A 14,883-nucleotide genomic window follows, 5' to 3' on the forward strand; every position below is an offset into this window, starting at 1 on the left:
ATTGCCAAACATGTTGGCGATGTGTAACTGCGTGAAAGGGGCAAAAGAAGACCCATGTTCTGGGCCCCCCTCCTCTACGTAGCATGCTACCATGATAGGTTAGAAGCTGTGACCCTGTGAAGATCAAAGGCCTGGGTTGCAAGGATGGAGGAGTCCGCCCTGACCACGTCCCAGCACATCCACATCCACACCAGCCAAATTGTGCCTGCCAAGACGTGCCAACGAGCCCATGCAGATGAGCGGATTTCATCACCATTCAGCTGAGGCCTGGGTGCCACAACTGCTATAAACCGGGCTTCCATCTCATCCGGCCGCGGTTCCGGTCCTCTCTCTCTCTTCCCCCCTCCCCCACCCTCCTTCTCTCTCAACTTGTCGCTGGGCTTTCAGACGTTCCCTTCTCGGCACCTTTTGCCAGTCTCTCCTTTTCTGCTCGCGCATCAGCGCTTTGCTTCACATTCCTTTTTCCCATTCAAAAATTGAGCTGCTGAGCCTGCTTAGCACGATCCAGTTCTTTTTCTCTCGCACGAGCTGCCGGTCTCGACTTCACACCTCCGTTGGATATCCCGAAGACAGGTGAACAAAAAGCTGCCAACAGCCCGTTGCTAGAAAACGTTATCCGGTGACAACTGGTGTTGGCACCTCGAGGCATCCCATTCTCTCAGTCCCAGCGACTCAAATTATCATTGCCAGCGTCATTTGAGGAGAACGGCTCCAGTGACTTATCTGTCGATCAAAACGATACCCCAAAACGATACCCATACAACTCTTCCCCCGAAACCTTGTTAGCGAAACCTGAGCGATGCGTCTCTCAGTTGTTCTAGCGGCCTTGGTGGCCTCGGTTGCTGCCGCCAAGGACAAGCGCACCTTTGCCGTACTCCATCACTATGGAAATGGTCCTTTGACCACATGCCGCCTCGATCCCATTGTTTCTCCTGGCGGTCCCTCAGCCCATGTCCACACCGTCATGGGTGCAAGCAACTTTGGTCCCAATGTCACGGGCGAGTCCTTGAGACAGTCCAGCTGCACTACAGCTAAGCCTAAGGCCGACCTCAGCGCCTACTGGTTCCCAACTCTCTACTTCCGGGATCCCGACACCGGCCTTCTTGAGCAGGTCAAATTCTTCTACATGAACGTCTACTACTTGTAAGTCTCTGGGCCGTTCTGTTGTGGATGGAAGGACGCGAGCTGAGTTTCGCCTAGCTTTGAGCCCACAGACGACGACATCAAGGCCTTCCCTCTTGGCTTGCAAATTGTGAGCGGGAACGCCCAGCTGAGGTCAGCCCCCTCGAAATCTGGCGCTGCGCAGCTGGACCCCTCCAAGGGTCCCGTGCAGCCGGTCCAGATTACGTGCCCTCGCTCGGGTTTCAACCCGCCCAGCTGGCCCGCGAACTCTGATGGCTCCATGGCCGGTATTCAAGATCCGAACAACCAGGGCTCGGGCATCGGATTCCCTTTCCAGGACTGCGATGGATACGCTTCACCCATGCGTGTCGACGTGCACTTCCCCTCGTGCTACGACCCTTCAGCCGGCTTGACTAACTATAAGAACAACATGCGGTTCCCCACGCCCGCTGCCGGCGGCAAGCAAAACTGCCCCCCTGGCTGGATCCACGTGCCCCACTTGTTTTTCGAGACGTACTGGGACACGCACGCCCTGAAGCCTCGGTTCGAGAAGCTGATTGGAAAGGCGAGTCCGTTTGTCTTTGCCAATGGCGACACCACTGGCTTCTCGGCCCACGCCGACTTCATCTCGGGCTGGGACGAGGAGGAGCTGCAGCACATCATCGACACCTGCGACGCTGGCCACGCCGGCCTCGAAAGCTGCCCTGGTCTGAAGTACGGCGTCAACGATGGCAGCAGCTCTTGCAACATTGAGTGCCCTGTCGACGAGCAGGTCGATGGCAAGTTGGAGAAACTGCCCGGGAACAACCCCCTTGCCGGTTGGGGTCTTGGCGGCGGCGATGTTGTCGCACCAGTGCCCTCTTCGCCGGTTGCCAGTCAGCCCCCTGTCGTCGAGACAAAGTCGACATCAACCTCCAAGTCCGCTGCTGCCGTCGAGACGGAGTTGCCGTCTTCGAGTGCGGCCCCTGCACCAAGCTCGAACGTTGCGGCACCCGCTTCAAGTGAGAAGCCAAGCCCCTCTCACGCTGAAGGGGTCGCCACTGGCTCGCCCTCTCTTCAACCACAACCCACCGTCGTTCACGGCAAGACAAAGACGGTCTGGCAGACAGTTACTGCGTGGGCGACAGCGACCGTGTACGAGGGCGCTAGCGGCCCTGCCCCTACGCAGGTGAGCAAAGCCGGTGCCCAGATTGCCGACTTCAAGTACGTCGGGTGCTACAAGGATTCGAGCAGCCGGGTACTCAACGGCAAGGTCCTGCCCAACATTGGGTCGGTCAGCAATACTGCGTGCGTCAACTACTGCGCCTCCAAGGGCTTCAGCGTCGCCGCCACCGAGTACGGCGGCGAGTGCTTCTGCGGCAACAGCTTGACGACGGCCGATAAGCTGGACGAGTCCAAGTGCAGCATGGCGTGCAAGGGCCAGGCCAGCGAGACGTGCGGCGGCGACTGGGCCCTCTCGGTCTACACCAAGGGCGGCGCTGCCCCCTCCGTTTCCAAGCGAAGCGCGCACCAGCACAATCACTACATGCGCCATGCGCGGATACCCTCCCGCCACAGGAGATAGATGCTCTGCGGCTTTGGCGGCCATCTAGTGGGCTCTTTCTTCCATCCTTTTCGATTTTGTATACACATTCTCGCTCCATCTTGGCTGAGACGGAGCTTCTGTATTTGCTCGCTATAGTTTCAGGATACCTTGGGGACAAACAGGTTAGAGGGATTAGGCCAGGAGCATTTCATATATGGGGACCCCTTTCGCCGTGCATCCATCATATCCATTCCACACGGCAGGGCACGGGTAGAAGACAGGCGCTAGATCCATTTGATTGGCGGTGGGAAAACAGTTTCTGGGATTCATGACGACACGAACTTACAACATTTTTGGACAGAATCTGGTTGGTCTCACGGGCCGTCGCCGGCTCGGAGTGAACTTGGGTTCCGAGCACATGTCCATCATCTTCACTTCTACACATGTATATGATTATTTTTATTCTTTTGGGGTACGCGGACACTCGCGCCCCTGGACCTTCGCCGCCGGTTTTGAGCGGCGGAGTGATTTGGGAGGTTTTTAACAAGCGTTGTCTTGGATACTTGAAGCATACCATACAAATGACATTTGCTGCTCGTGGAGGGTAGATTCGATGCTCGAGTGAATGAACTTTATGATGAGTGGTGGTTCAGTGTAGAAACCCTAACCCCGAACGATGATTTTTACCATCTAAGTCATAATGTGGATTTCACTGATCCAGAGCATAAGTCACTCTTTCCTCTTCAAGCTCAGGAGATCATGCTCAACTCCGCCAACTCCTCACTTCAAGAAACAAACTACCTAAGAGGGATTGCCATGCAAACCTAGTTTGGCACCACGTTTGGCTAGGTGAAGTCCTGGACTCGACTGAGAACATTGTAAAAGAAGATCACTTCCAGGTCGTTGCCATGTCCCTCTACCATGAAACAGCCACCATCTTGACGGGTCCGTCGACCCACGGTGGCAGTCTGAAGTCGAGGATTTTTGGTAACAAAGACCTCAAATCGCCGCCCGCCCAGGTCTACGCTCTTGCGTTTGAAGCGAGCAAGTGGAGTGCCGTACTGAAGGAGGTAGTTGAAAATACCCAGCTGCTGCAGCGCGAGCGCAAGGTATCTTCACATACTTGACCCTTCAATATACCTTTTGAAGAAAATTACCAACACCAGATAGCTTTCACCAGTCCTCTCCATTTTGCTTACACACGACTTGTTGCTCAATAAAGGCGGCATCGCACTCCCCGCGTCTCACGGTCTGCGTGCCTCGGTCGAGAAGCACAGAGTACGGCTACAATCCGAGTTCACCCGGGCCAGACTAAGGAGAAAATGCCCTACTCTTGACGCGCTCAAGGCGATGGTCGACGCCCAACTGGGGCCTGCTCATCCGCGATGGGTCAGGGTAAACGCTATCAAGAGCTCTCTCGACGAGCAGCTGGACACGACCTTTAACGGGTTTGAGATTGTGCCGACTATCGCCGATGTCATGTCCCCTGCTTCAGCAGGCAGAAAGCTGATCTGCCTCGACGCTCACGTCCCCAATCTCGTCGCTGCTTCGCCAGGGACGGATTTCACCAAGACAAGCGCCTACAAATCCGGTGCCATCATCCTCCAGGATAAAGCCTCCTGTTTTCCGGCCTACCTGCTCGACCCGCGGCCCGAAGACGGCGACATCATCGACGCCTGCAGCGCCCCGGGGAACAAGACGACCCATCTGGCCGCGATTCTGCACGAGAGAGGGTTCGCACGAGGCCAGAAGATCTTTGCCTTTGAGAAGGACAAGCAGCGGGCCAAGACCCTCGAGAAGATGGTCAGGACCGCAGGCTCAGACAGCGTCACGGTCATTTATCCGGGCCACGACTTTCTCGAGACCGACCCCAACTCCCCTGAGTTTCGCAACGTCGGCGCCCTGTTGCTGGATCCGAGCTGCTCGGGAAGCGGCATCGTCGGGCGGGACGACGCGCCCCAGTTCCACCTCCCTGCCCTCACCAACCCGCCATCCACCAGCAGCGACGCAAGCAACAACAACAACAACAACAGCAAATCCCGAAAACGGAAACGGCGCGCAGACGTCAAACAAACCGGACCCGAACCGAAACCGGGACCCGGAACAGATACAACAGAACCAGAGTCGGAAAAGGACCTGCAAACCCGCCTCTCAGCGCTAGCAAGCTTCCAGCTGGCCATGGTGGTCCACGCGCTGTCCTTCCCCGTGGCAAAGAAAGTCAGTTACTCGACCTGTTCCATCCACGCGGAAGAGAACGAGCAGGTCGTGGCCGCGGCGCTGCGCTCCGACGTCGCCCGCCGCCGAGGCTGGCGTGTGCTGCGCCGCGACGAACAGGTCCGTGGCATGGCTGAGTGGCCTGTTCGTGGGCAGCCTCTTTCTTCTTCTTCTTCCTCCTCCACGTCCGGTGGTGAGGATGGGATGGAAATGGATAGTACCGCGCTGGAAGGGTGCGTTAGAGCTGAGGCTGGGGATGGCATGGGGGTTATGGGGTTTTTCGTGGCCTGCTTTGTTAGGGATGGGGTTGAGAAGGACTGGGAGGGGGATCCGGATGGGCCATTTCTACGGGATGAACGGGGGAGGATTGCCAGGGACGTGGATGGTATTCCGTTTTTGAAGAGCACTGGGGAACGGGCGTTTGCTTTGCAGGAGGATGAGAATGATGGCTTTCCTATGGAGTTGAGGTTCGCGGAGGATGGGGATGGTGATGACGGCGATGGGCCGTTTGAGAAAGACGCGCAGGGGAGGATTATCAGGAATGCAGACGGCATGCCTAGGTTGAAGAGGCATAGGGTTGAGGAGCAGGAAGAGGAGGAGGAAGGAGGGGATGATGATGAATGGGGAGGGTTTGACGACTAGTATGTGGTGTGAATGTATTGTCGCAGTGGGCTTATGCTGGATGTCACCGAGGAAAGGCTCTGGCTCTGTTGGGTGCCCTACCGAGTGCTTAAGGGCTTTTGAAGTTTTGAACAGACTACATATCTGTCAACAATGCGTAGACGTCGTTGGAGGCGGGACTCTAGGGAGTCGTTTGATCTTACCTTCTCGGGGACTGTACAGTACCCGTTGTAGCCCAGGGATGGCACGGACAAGAAGTTCCCCAACTTCTATGTAGAAACCGGCCAAGGTCAACAAGCAGTTCGCCAATTCTGTACATACAGCATCAACAAAAATCCGTGATCCTCTGCAAAAACGCCGATGTTGGCAGACTAGACACGGTGCTTAACTTTTGCTGTCAAGCCGCCCTCGTCGCAGCGTTGGTTGTCATTGGCAGTCAACACCGGTTTTGATCTCCCATCCCTCCTGTCCTGACTTTTGCTCAAATCAGGTAGCTTCTTCAAGTTCCCAGCATCATGCTAGGTGAAAACAATGCCCGATAAGCAAAGTCACCCTTACTTCCCGCAGGACTCTGCAGTCCCGGGATATGTTCCCAATAGCGCCCCTCTCCTCGTCATCACAGGGGCGTTTGGCGGCATTATTGCCGTATTCCTGCTCGGGTGCATCTCCCTCGCAAGATGGTGTAACCCTGCCCTGAAAAAGGCCGAACAACTGGCCATCGGCTGGTTTGTGCTATGTAAGTCCCCCTTTTCGACCACCCTAGATAAAGTAGTAACCTAATTGCTGCAGGCGGGTTCCTCCATTGCTTCTTCGAAGGTCCACTACACCTACAAACAACAACCTCCCTAGCCCCAGCCCCCCGCCTACTACTTACCCCTATCCTGACTACTTGAAATTCAAAAAAAACAGGCTACTTCGTCCTCAACCATGCCTCCATCACATCCTCGCAATCCCTCTTTGCCCAGCTGTGGAAGGAATACTCCCTCTCGGACTCGCGCTACATGACCTCGGACCCGTTTATGTTGTGCATCGAGACGCTCACAACCGTACGTACTTGGACCTCCCACCCCCAACTGGTTTGCCTTCGAAGTAGAAAGTAAGGTACCAGCCCCAAAAGACTAACCAAAACCAAAAGTTGACCTGGGGTCCGCTGTCCTTGCTCACGGCGCTCCTGATCGCCTTGTCTTCCAAACCCGGCAGCACCAGCGGCAGGTATCACGGCACGCGACACCTCCTCCAGACAGTCGTCTGCGTGGGCCACCTGTACGGCGTAGCGCTCTACTACGGGACCTGCGGCTTCGCAGAGCACATGCGTGGCCTGTCGTACAGCCGGCCCGAGCCGCTGTACTACTGGGGATACTTTGCGGGCATGAACGCGCCTTGGGCGGTGGTTCCGTGCGGTGAGTCCATCTTCTTGCTCGAGTTTGGTGCTAAGATGCAGGGTGTAAGGAAGACTGGGAAACAGGGGCTGACGGTTGGAGGGATAGTGTTGCTGCTTCAAAGTGCGAAAGCCATTCAGGGAGCCTTCGCCGCGGCTGGGCGGGCAGAGGAGCGGAAGAAAGTGAGATGACGGGAAGGGACCCTGATAGTAAGAACAAGTCTCAATGGGTATAGAGCACGCAGGAAGATGCGCATAATATGTAATGTGTAGTTCCGGGCGAATGCCGTCTCGTCTATTCGTAGACTGTACCGCTTGTGAATCCCAGAGACATATTATAAACACATGCCAGTTTCCCACCAAACCTCCCAGGGGTATCGCTCCGCTCGCCAGCATGCTCATCGCACATACTTGTTCATAAACCTCTTGTGGAAATCGGAACGGAGAAGATCCTTCCACATCGTTAGCACCTCAACCCGGGAAGGTCAAACCCAGGAAAACCACTCACATTGATGAACTCCTTCCTCTTACCCTTCTCCTCCGTCCCCCTCGCCTGGTTCTTGAACACCACATCATCGTCCCACCGTCGCTTGATGGTGAAATCGGGCTTGTTGAGGAGCGGGTTGCCCAGGGCAATGTCGCGCTCGCGCGCCTCCTGCTCGGCCGCCTGCCGCTCCCTTTCCTCGCGCTCCCTCTTCTCGGCCCGCTCGCGCCTGACGCGCTCCAGCTCCCGCTGCAGCTCCGCCTCCTCGTCGTCGCTGTCGTCTTCGTCGCTGCTTTCGTCGTCGTCGTCATCGTCCTCCCCGGCCTCGTCGCTGTCGTCGGCGTCTATGTCGCGCGATTCCTCTAATATCCGCCGTCGTTTGGCTTCGGGGCTTTCGTCGTCTTCGTCTCCTTCTGGTGGAGATGTTCCGTCGACGTCATCGCCTCCGGACCGGGAGGTTAGCGCTAGCGGCCGCTTTGCTGTCGCCGATGACCCTTGGCCGTTGCTCTCGGATGCTGACGCGCCGGGGACGGGAGCGCCCTTGAGCTTGGCGTAGTGTGCTGCCTCGGCGGCCTCGAGCTCGGCGCGCAGGTCGCGGGTTGTTCGGTCGGCCTCGCCGCCTTGCCCGGGTTGTCTACCATCGTTAGTGGTCGCAAGGTATAGGCATGTCAGAAGGTGCGGCGCATACCGAAATTTCAACTGCGTGTATGCAGGAAGAAGGCGCTGGTGATAGGCTGGTCCTCGAAGGGCTTCTTTGCCGCGGGCCTGTGGGGGGCGACTGTCAGCGGGTCGCTGAGGAAAAGCATTGTGATTCCTCGGGGCTTACCGGGTCAAACGTAGGTCTATGTGCTGTAGTCATCTTGAGCTGCCAATTAAGTTTCCCGTCTATTTAGAGAAAGAGCGTTGTCCAGTTCCAATGTGAGAATATACGAGTATAGGTTGTCTGTTGATGGGTTCGCAAGGTGCGCGAGGCAAGGTGGATAGGTTGGGGACGGTCCTGTACGGTACTGTAGGTGCCTTGACCGCCAATGGTGCACCGGCAGAATTCACAAAATCAGGCGGTCACAATCGGCAGAATGTCGCCCCTCCAGAGCTAAGAGCTTGAGAAACGACGGTTTATTTCCACAACGGTCCCCCTTGCAAAGCAAGACCGCATTCTAATCCAAAATGCCACGGGAAGCTGAGCCGTCACTAAGTGAGAAGCAATTTGTGCTACAAGCACTCCAAGAAAACCTCCGGCTCGACGGCCGCGAGTTTGATCAGTACCGCCCGCTGGAACTTACCTTCGGAGACCAGTATGGCGTCGCCGACGTGACACTGGGCAAGACGAGGTACAAGCTTACACAAAGAACCCATCTCGATGGAACCCAAGGCTTTGAACTAACCACTCACCCTCCTTCTTAGAGTTCTCGCCAAAGCCTCAGCCGAAGTAACAGTTCCCTACGCCGACCGGCCGCTCGACGGCATCTTCACCATCGCGACCGAGCTCAGCCCCATGACGGCTCCATCCTTCGAGGTTAATCGACCGACCGAGACCGAAGTCCTGCTCTCGCGGCTGCTCGAGAAGACAATCCGCCGGTCGGGCGCGCTCGACACGGAATCGCTGTGCCTGGTGGCCGGGCAAAAGTGCTGGTCGGTGCGCGTCGACGTGCACGTGCTGTCGCACGGGGGCAACCTGATCGACGCGGCGTGCCTGGCCGTGGTGGCCAGCCTGCGGCACTTCCGCAAGCCCGACACGAGCATCGAGGGCGGCGTGCTGACCGTCTACACGCCCGCCGAGCGCGAGCCCGTGCCCCTCAGCTGGCTGCACTCGCCCTTCTGCGTCACCTGGAGCTTCTTTGGCGAGGAAGGCGAGATTGCCGTGCTCGACGCCACCTGGCTTGAGGAGCAGGTGCGCGTCGCCAGCTGCACCATCAGCCTGAACCGCCACGGCGAAATCTGCCAGATTGCCAAGCTCGGCGGCACCCCCGTCGAGGCCGTCGCATTGCTGCAGTGCACCAGTGTGGCGCTGACCAAGGCCAAGGAGTTCTCGGCCTTGGTGGATAGGAAGCTGGCCGAGGATCTCAAGCGGAGGGATAAAGGGGGCTTGATGGCCGAGTTGAAGGCGGAAAACGATAGATGAGGGTACAAGACACCTGAGGATAGATATGGAGAGGGCGGGCGTTAGGATACGCTCACGGCCCGTCGAGCCATTGCGAAAGCCCTGACATTGAACTAAGAGTGGCGGTTCTTGGGGTAACCGATTGGGACCAATGAGTCCAACCGGTGTGCTCAAGCCGCCGACGACCAGGCGACCAAGATTCTGCCGCTAGAATGCGCCACAAGGACATTCATATCTTCAGTGGTTTTGCCGGGACTGGGAAGCAGGTCACAGTTCTCCCAGTCTGCTGGACTAAATAGGGGCATAAGAACTAAAATGGGCGAGCTGGGAGTGGGAATTGCACCGGTCACACTGGGAGACAGCAAGTCCTCTGTAGCGCCAGGATTTGGAGATTTGATGGCCGCAGACAGACCGTCTAGGACAGGCATCTGGTCTATCCTCTCTGCGCTTAGTATGCGCACGCCGGTAGCATCAGGCTGCCGCAAAAACAAGCATCATGAAGATACACCATCCTCCCGAGGTATCCATTCATAGTATACCACGAACCCTGTAGTCCTTCATTTCATGGCGATGGCGGCGCAAGATGTCTGCAACTGCGAATGAGTTGGCCGAGAAGTTGCGCCCAGGGGCCGAACCCCGAATTGTCCTTGGTTTCCGGCTGGTAGTGATCCTCAACCGCTAATCTTTCTGCAGGGCGAACTAGCAGGCAGTCCTGGCATCCGTCTCTTTGGGATCGTGGAATCAAGGCTGTGGCTAAACGAGCTAGACTCCGTAGTCCCCACGGAATCACTGAATAGGTAAGAAGCTGTGAGTGATACCAGCCTCCCCTTGAGCCTAGCCGCGCCAAGCGATGAAATGAGAGCTCTGAGGTCGTCCGTCCCCGACCATTCGTCTCCCATAGACCCTGCACCGGTCGCGTTCGATGATAGAAACCCGCCGTCGTGTCCAACGCGGGGCGTCACCCTTCACATTGCTTGCAATCACCTCATGACCGGGGGGCGACTCTCCTTATTCCACTTGACCCTTGACCGGACCCAGTCGATCGCCTCCTGCACTCCGGTCCCCGTCAGCGCGGAAACAGGCAGCACCCTCGAATCCCGGATTCCCCCGGACTTTTCGCCTTCGAACACCCTCTTCACCAGCCCCTCTTTGATGCGCACCACCTCAACGCAGTCCTCGCGGTCCTGCTTGTTGGCCAGGATCAGGAGCGGCACGCCTTCGGTTTCCGAGTTCTGCAGCACGTCCTCCAGCACGAGCCGGCACTCCTCCAGGCGGCCGGAGCTGTCTTCGTGGTCGAGGCTGCCGTCGCCAATGTCGGTGCTGTCAATGATGAAGACGATGGCGTGGCACGACGCGTAGTAGCTCTGCCAGAGCTTGCGCAGCGACAGTTGGCCCCCCACATCCCACAGCTTCAGGTACATGTCTGGTAGGACGATGGTCGAGACGTTTTGCCCGACCGTGGGCACCGTCTTGAGCCGCGGCTCGGGCTTGTCCGGCGAGAAGATGGACTTGACCTGCTCGTGGAACGTGGTTTTGCCGGCGTTGTCGAGGCCGAGGAGGAGGACGGAGTATTCTGTTTCGTTTGGTTTTAATAGTCGCGGTTAGAAGCTCGTTCCATGAAAAGAGTCTGAAAAAGAAGCAGGTGCTAGCTTACCCTCCTTGCTTGTTGCCAGCCGGTAGAGGCCCTTGGCGAGGTGGTACATTTTGTCTCTCGCTGGTGTAGGTCTGGGTTGAGCAATAGCCGGTGGCGGGCGTCTGCCGGGCGGAAAGATGGATTCGGGTTGCGAATGTTGACAGTCTGGACTCTGGGGAAGCCAACCGTTTACCAACAGCGGGCATAGCGCTATATTTAGCGCTGCAGAGCGAGCCGTGCCGATATCTTGTAATGTAACATTCCATCTTCTTATGTACTCCGTAGTCCGTACAGTGAACAATAAAGATGCTGTGTAACGTACCGTGAGATCATGTTGGCGGTAATTTTCAGCCCTGGTGGGGCCAGCCGGGCTCTTGATAAGATAAAGAGGCCGAATTGTGTCGTCATAGCATGCGATGTGTTATTCCACAAGCGTATGCGTTCCTTCTCTCAGTCTCAACCATCCCATATATATTTACGCTCATAACTTTTTTTCATGGCTCCGTGACAGGACTCTGAGTGATTTTGCAAACTCTCCACTTTGGTGAAAATGGCACCTGTTGCCATTGACGAAGAGCCAGGGTATGTGTAGAACTGTGTCATTGACTGTCTCGGCCCAGTACGTGAGGACTGACCACGCGACTCCCCAGTTATTGGCCTCTGATTCAGGCAATATCGCACGTTTCGGCAGCCGCTTATCTCTCATACACCGTTGGAAGGAGCCTTTACCAGTCACACCAAGCCTTGGGCCCTGCTCAAGATACACGACACCGCATCGCGCAGCGCTCAAAGCTCACAACTGCCTTTGGAAGCCTCGCCGCGCTAGGGCTGGTGTTCGCTATTACATCAGCTTGGAACCATGCCTCGCTCTCCTACAAGGTGTGGGCTTCCGAGAGGGGAATCGAAGTTCCAACCTCGTATGTATCGGCTACTACTCAATCTTTCTACTATTCGACAGGTCGTTCCTAACGCGCCACGCTAGACTATTTGGGAGCCACGAGTCAAGTACAAACAATGCCACTGCAGCTAGCCTGCAGCTGAGACGTTGGCTGAGAGATACGCCCGTCTATATGGACGCCCTCGAGATTGTCGCCGAGAAGCCTCGGAGGCAGTGGTGGGGTCAGCAATCGGAGCTTGCAAAAGCCGCTTTTACCACGCTGCTAGCAATCGAAGGGCGCCGACGCAGAATCCCGCACCTCTGGGCTTATGCTCTACTATCTATTTACGTCAATTTGTCGTTTGCTCAAAACCTCTTCTATATCGCCTTGCTCTTGAACCCATCCGCGAACCTAACTCGGGAGTCGAGGTATGTTGCCCTGACTCGCACCAGAGTTCGCGTGTTGACGTAGACAGTTCCCCGAACATCCTGGATCAGCTGTTTCCGCAAAAGTCCGGGAACTGGTGCCCCAGGCTTCCTGCGCTTCTTGCCCCTTTGTTTCTCAAATATGCCGCCACCGTCTGGCTCCCATATGCGGCAGGAACGCCACGGTTCGCAACAGCAGCAACAGTAAACAACATCCTGACCCTCGCACCCCTGGTGCTGCCAATGATTATACCAGAATCCTGGGGTACCGTCCACCCGGACCCGCACGATGCTTACCGTAGCATTACCAAGCTCTACAACGCCATGACCATGGCAAGCGCTCTACTCCACGCCAGGAGCACCGTAACTAGCCTATACTACAATCTTCCAGGGTCTTACAAGCATCGGCACAGCATCAAGATACCCTTCGATACGGAGAAACGGTCCAAATGGGAGCGGAGCGCGACAGCTATCGAGAAAGTCCTAGGCTCCATGGCCGACCACCCTGCTGTTGCCGCCGTCGGCAAGGACGTGCTCTTATGCGCTCTGAGCCTTGGTCTCTGGGCAGCCGTCCGGGCAGTGGATGTGAGCAAGATGATCCAATCGGTATCGCCGATCCACACTACGCCAGCCTCTCCGTTCGGTGACGCGCCGATGACGACTACTCAGAAGTTCGACCACTCCGTTCACGAAGAGCCGCAGAAGCCAACATCTGCACCCTCCATGTCCCTGCGAAACCGGGACCTACCTGCCAGGACGATTGTGCCCGGCATTCACACCAAGGAGGCGGCCGACCCTCTACACCACACACCGAGACGCCGAGGCCGTCCGCGGAAGATCAAGATCGAGCCGGAGCCGGGACCAGGATTGGAAGATCAGAAGGGGACAACTGATGACGAGACTTACGAGCCTTCTCCGAAAGTCAAGGCAGAAGTTGGCCTTGGCGACGTCGTTCCGGATGATGAGTTTGACTGGGAACCTGCTTCACTAGCCTGGGCTTTGACGGCCTTGGGAGGGCTAGGCGTTGGCAGCGCTGCTGTCTTTGGAGCCGAGTGTATCTCACGGTGAGCATACACATATGGTGCAGTTATCTCGGTGGGTTTTCGGGATGGTTAGGCATGAGTTAGGAATGCGGCGCAATTTGGGCATTGATGAATGGCTTTATAAGGAGAGTTTGGAGTATTGGTTCATTCCCGTCTTCACATGTCTGGAAGTTGGGGAAATGGGGTTTTGGTTGTGATGGGTCTGACGAAGATATGAGAAAAGACGGGACGGCCCGGGGGCTAGCGCATTTCATACGCGGGAAACATTTAAATGAAACGTTACCGGTGGATTCTCCATCTGAAAACGGCCAGACAGAAACCGGCGATCGGCAATCTATGTACGGATACGCAGTAGCATTCCCCGAACACCTGGTAATTGTGTCGCAAACAATCCATCTTAGCGACGGAGTGGGACTCCCACTTACACCAAACCCACGAAACAACTACGACATTACCCCTCCCTCCTCTCAACAAGCTTTGCCAGGAGATGTTTTCAATGCCATTACTTAGGCCGGCCTCTCGAAAACAGCTTCTTTGCCAGCTCCGTTCCTTCACCTGCTCTGCTCTGCGCAGCGCTTCTCACGCAGCATCATCGTATTCCTCAACCGTAAGACGCTTATCGTCCTCCAGACAAAGTGACACAATGGTCTCCGATTATTCCAAGGTTGAGACACCTGCTAGGTGCTATGTTGACTTTTGTCTCGTTCCTGTAAGTATTGCCATTTTGCATACATTTGTCTCTCTTAGATTCTTAATCAAGCCTGTTGGATATCCATCATTTGGCCAATCCCCCCTCTCCCACTTTGACAGTTCCCTCGACCTCTCCACACTTCAACACCTAGCTTCGCACATCCGTTCATGTCAGTGGCGCCCCCAAACTGACCAAAACAAAAACCAGGTTGGCACCGGTCACCCCTCGGTCGCGAAGGAAGTGGCCGAGGTGCAAAAGCTGCTCAAGGCCAGCGGACTCAGCTACACCATGCACTCGGCCGGGACAACGGTTGGCATGTTATCACATCTTTCCCTCCCCTTACCCCTCCTTTTCCGTTACTAACACATCGCTCGCCCAACCAACAGAAGGCAGTTGGGACGACGTGATGAAAGTCATCGGACAAGCCCACACAGTGGTTCACAAGACGGGCGCCGTGCGAGTGCAGACGTCGATGCGGGCTGGCACTCGGTGAGTATTTGTTGCACCCCTTATTCATATCCACCCTGTTCCGATCTGTCGTTCCCTGCCATTCTACCCCTTATCGACATGTAAGACCATGTAAAACGAGCAAACAAACAAACAAAGGAATATCAAGACAAGGCTGACTCGATCTGACCCTTTCCCGCCCAAAAGGACCGACAAGGCCCAGACGGCAGAACAGAAGGTGAAGCGCGTCGAGGAGATTCTGGCCAAGGACGGACAGTGAATCGGTCGTTGAATGGAGCGAAGTCACCAAGAGGTTACCTC

At 56.2% G+C, this 14,883-nt stretch overlaps 8 protein-coding genes across 8 annotated transcripts; 6 read left to right on the forward strand and 2 right to left on the reverse strand.

Annotated features, from left to right (window-relative positions):
• Nucleotides 1-10: 10 nt before the first annotated feature.
• N656DRAFT_835328 (WSC-domain-containing protein) lies at nt 11-3,183 on the forward strand (the record flags this gene model as incomplete). The annotated part of the gene is made up of 3 exons (XM_064818747.1): nt 11-23; nt 813-1,143; nt 1,201-3,183. The coding sequence occupies 3 exons, from the start codon at nt 11-13 to the stop codon at nt 2,684-2,686; spliced, it is 1,830 nt and encodes a 609-aa protein (XP_064672905.1). The 3' UTR covers nt 2,687-3,183.
• Nucleotides 3,184-3,555: 372 nt separating this feature from the next.
• On the forward strand, nt 3,556-5,503 carry N656DRAFT_703408 (S-adenosyl-L-methionine-dependent methyltransferase; the record flags this gene model as incomplete). Its single annotated transcript, XM_064811099.1, has 2 exons — nt 3,556-3,756; nt 3,818-5,503. 2 exons carry the CDS (start codon nt 3,556-3,558, stop codon nt 5,501-5,503), a joined length of 1,887 nt encoding a protein of 628 aa, XP_064672906.1.
• A 510-nt stretch (nt 5,504-6,013) lies between these two features.
• On the forward strand, nt 6,014-7,052 carry N656DRAFT_704023 (Emopamil-binding protein; the record flags this gene model as incomplete). Its single annotated transcript, XM_064811141.1, has 5 exons — nt 6,014-6,218; nt 6,272-6,298; nt 6,392-6,528; nt 6,618-6,882; nt 6,970-7,052. 5 exons carry the CDS (start codon nt 6,014-6,016, stop codon nt 7,050-7,052), a joined length of 717 nt encoding a protein of 238 aa, XP_064672907.1.
• Nucleotides 7,053-7,127: 75 nt separating this feature from the next.
• Nucleotides 7,128-8,342, reverse strand: N656DRAFT_776455 (Cwf15/Cwc15 cell cycle control protein). Its single transcript, XM_064814639.1, has 4 exons — nt 8,171-8,342; nt 8,033-8,109; nt 7,369-7,978; nt 7,128-7,312 (listed from the first exon to the last, which is right to left on the reverse strand). The coding sequence occupies exons 1-4, from the start codon at nt 8,201-8,203 to the stop codon at nt 7,259-7,261; spliced, it is 774 nt and encodes a 257-aa protein (XP_064672908.1). The 5' UTR covers nt 8,204-8,342; the 3' UTR covers nt 7,128-7,258.
• Nucleotides 8,343-8,449: 107 nt separating this feature from the next.
• N656DRAFT_776456 (ribosomal protein S5 domain 2-like protein) lies at nt 8,450-9,962 on the forward strand. The gene is made up of 2 exons (XM_064814640.1): nt 8,450-8,675; nt 8,749-9,962. Exons 1-2 carry the CDS (start codon nt 8,512-8,514, stop codon nt 9,464-9,466), a joined length of 882 nt encoding a protein of 293 aa, XP_064672909.1. The 5' UTR covers nt 8,450-8,511; the 3' UTR covers nt 9,467-9,962.
• Nucleotides 9,963-10,425: 463 nt separating this feature from the next.
• Nucleotides 10,426-11,148, reverse strand: N656DRAFT_766576 (P-loop containing nucleoside triphosphate hydrolase protein; the record flags this gene model as incomplete). Its single annotated transcript, XM_064813489.1, has 2 exons — nt 10,426-11,018; nt 11,100-11,148. The coding sequence occupies 2 exons, from the start codon at nt 11,146-11,148 to the stop codon at nt 10,426-10,428; spliced, it is 642 nt and encodes a 213-aa protein (XP_064672910.1).
• A 480-nt stretch (nt 11,149-11,628) lies between these two features.
• On the forward strand, nt 11,629-13,449 carry N656DRAFT_704528 (uncharacterized protein; the record flags this gene model as incomplete). The annotated part of the gene is made up of 4 exons (XM_064811189.1): nt 11,629-11,660; nt 11,729-11,995; nt 12,061-12,384; nt 12,432-13,449. The coding sequence occupies 4 exons, from the start codon at nt 11,629-11,631 to the stop codon at nt 13,447-13,449; spliced, it is 1,641 nt and encodes a 546-aa protein (XP_064672911.1).
• Nucleotides 13,450-13,795: 346 nt separating this feature from the next.
• Nucleotides 13,796-14,881, forward strand: N656DRAFT_776458 (uncharacterized protein). Its single transcript, XM_064814641.1, has 4 exons — nt 13,796-14,133; nt 14,323-14,428; nt 14,502-14,604; nt 14,770-14,881. The coding sequence occupies exons 1-4, from the start codon at nt 14,068-14,070 to the stop codon at nt 14,840-14,842; spliced, it is 348 nt and encodes a 115-aa protein (XP_064672912.1). The 5' UTR covers nt 13,796-14,067; the 3' UTR covers nt 14,843-14,881.
• Nucleotides 14,882-14,883: the final 2 nt, after the last annotated feature.

Source organism: Canariomyces notabilis (genome assembly GCF_033297395.1).
Source record: "Canariomyces notabilis strain CBS 508.74 unplaced genomic scaffold N656scaffold_4, whole genome shotgun sequence".
NCBI lineage: Eukaryota > Fungi > Ascomycota > Sordariomycetes > Sordariales > Chaetomiaceae > Canariomyces > Canariomyces notabilis.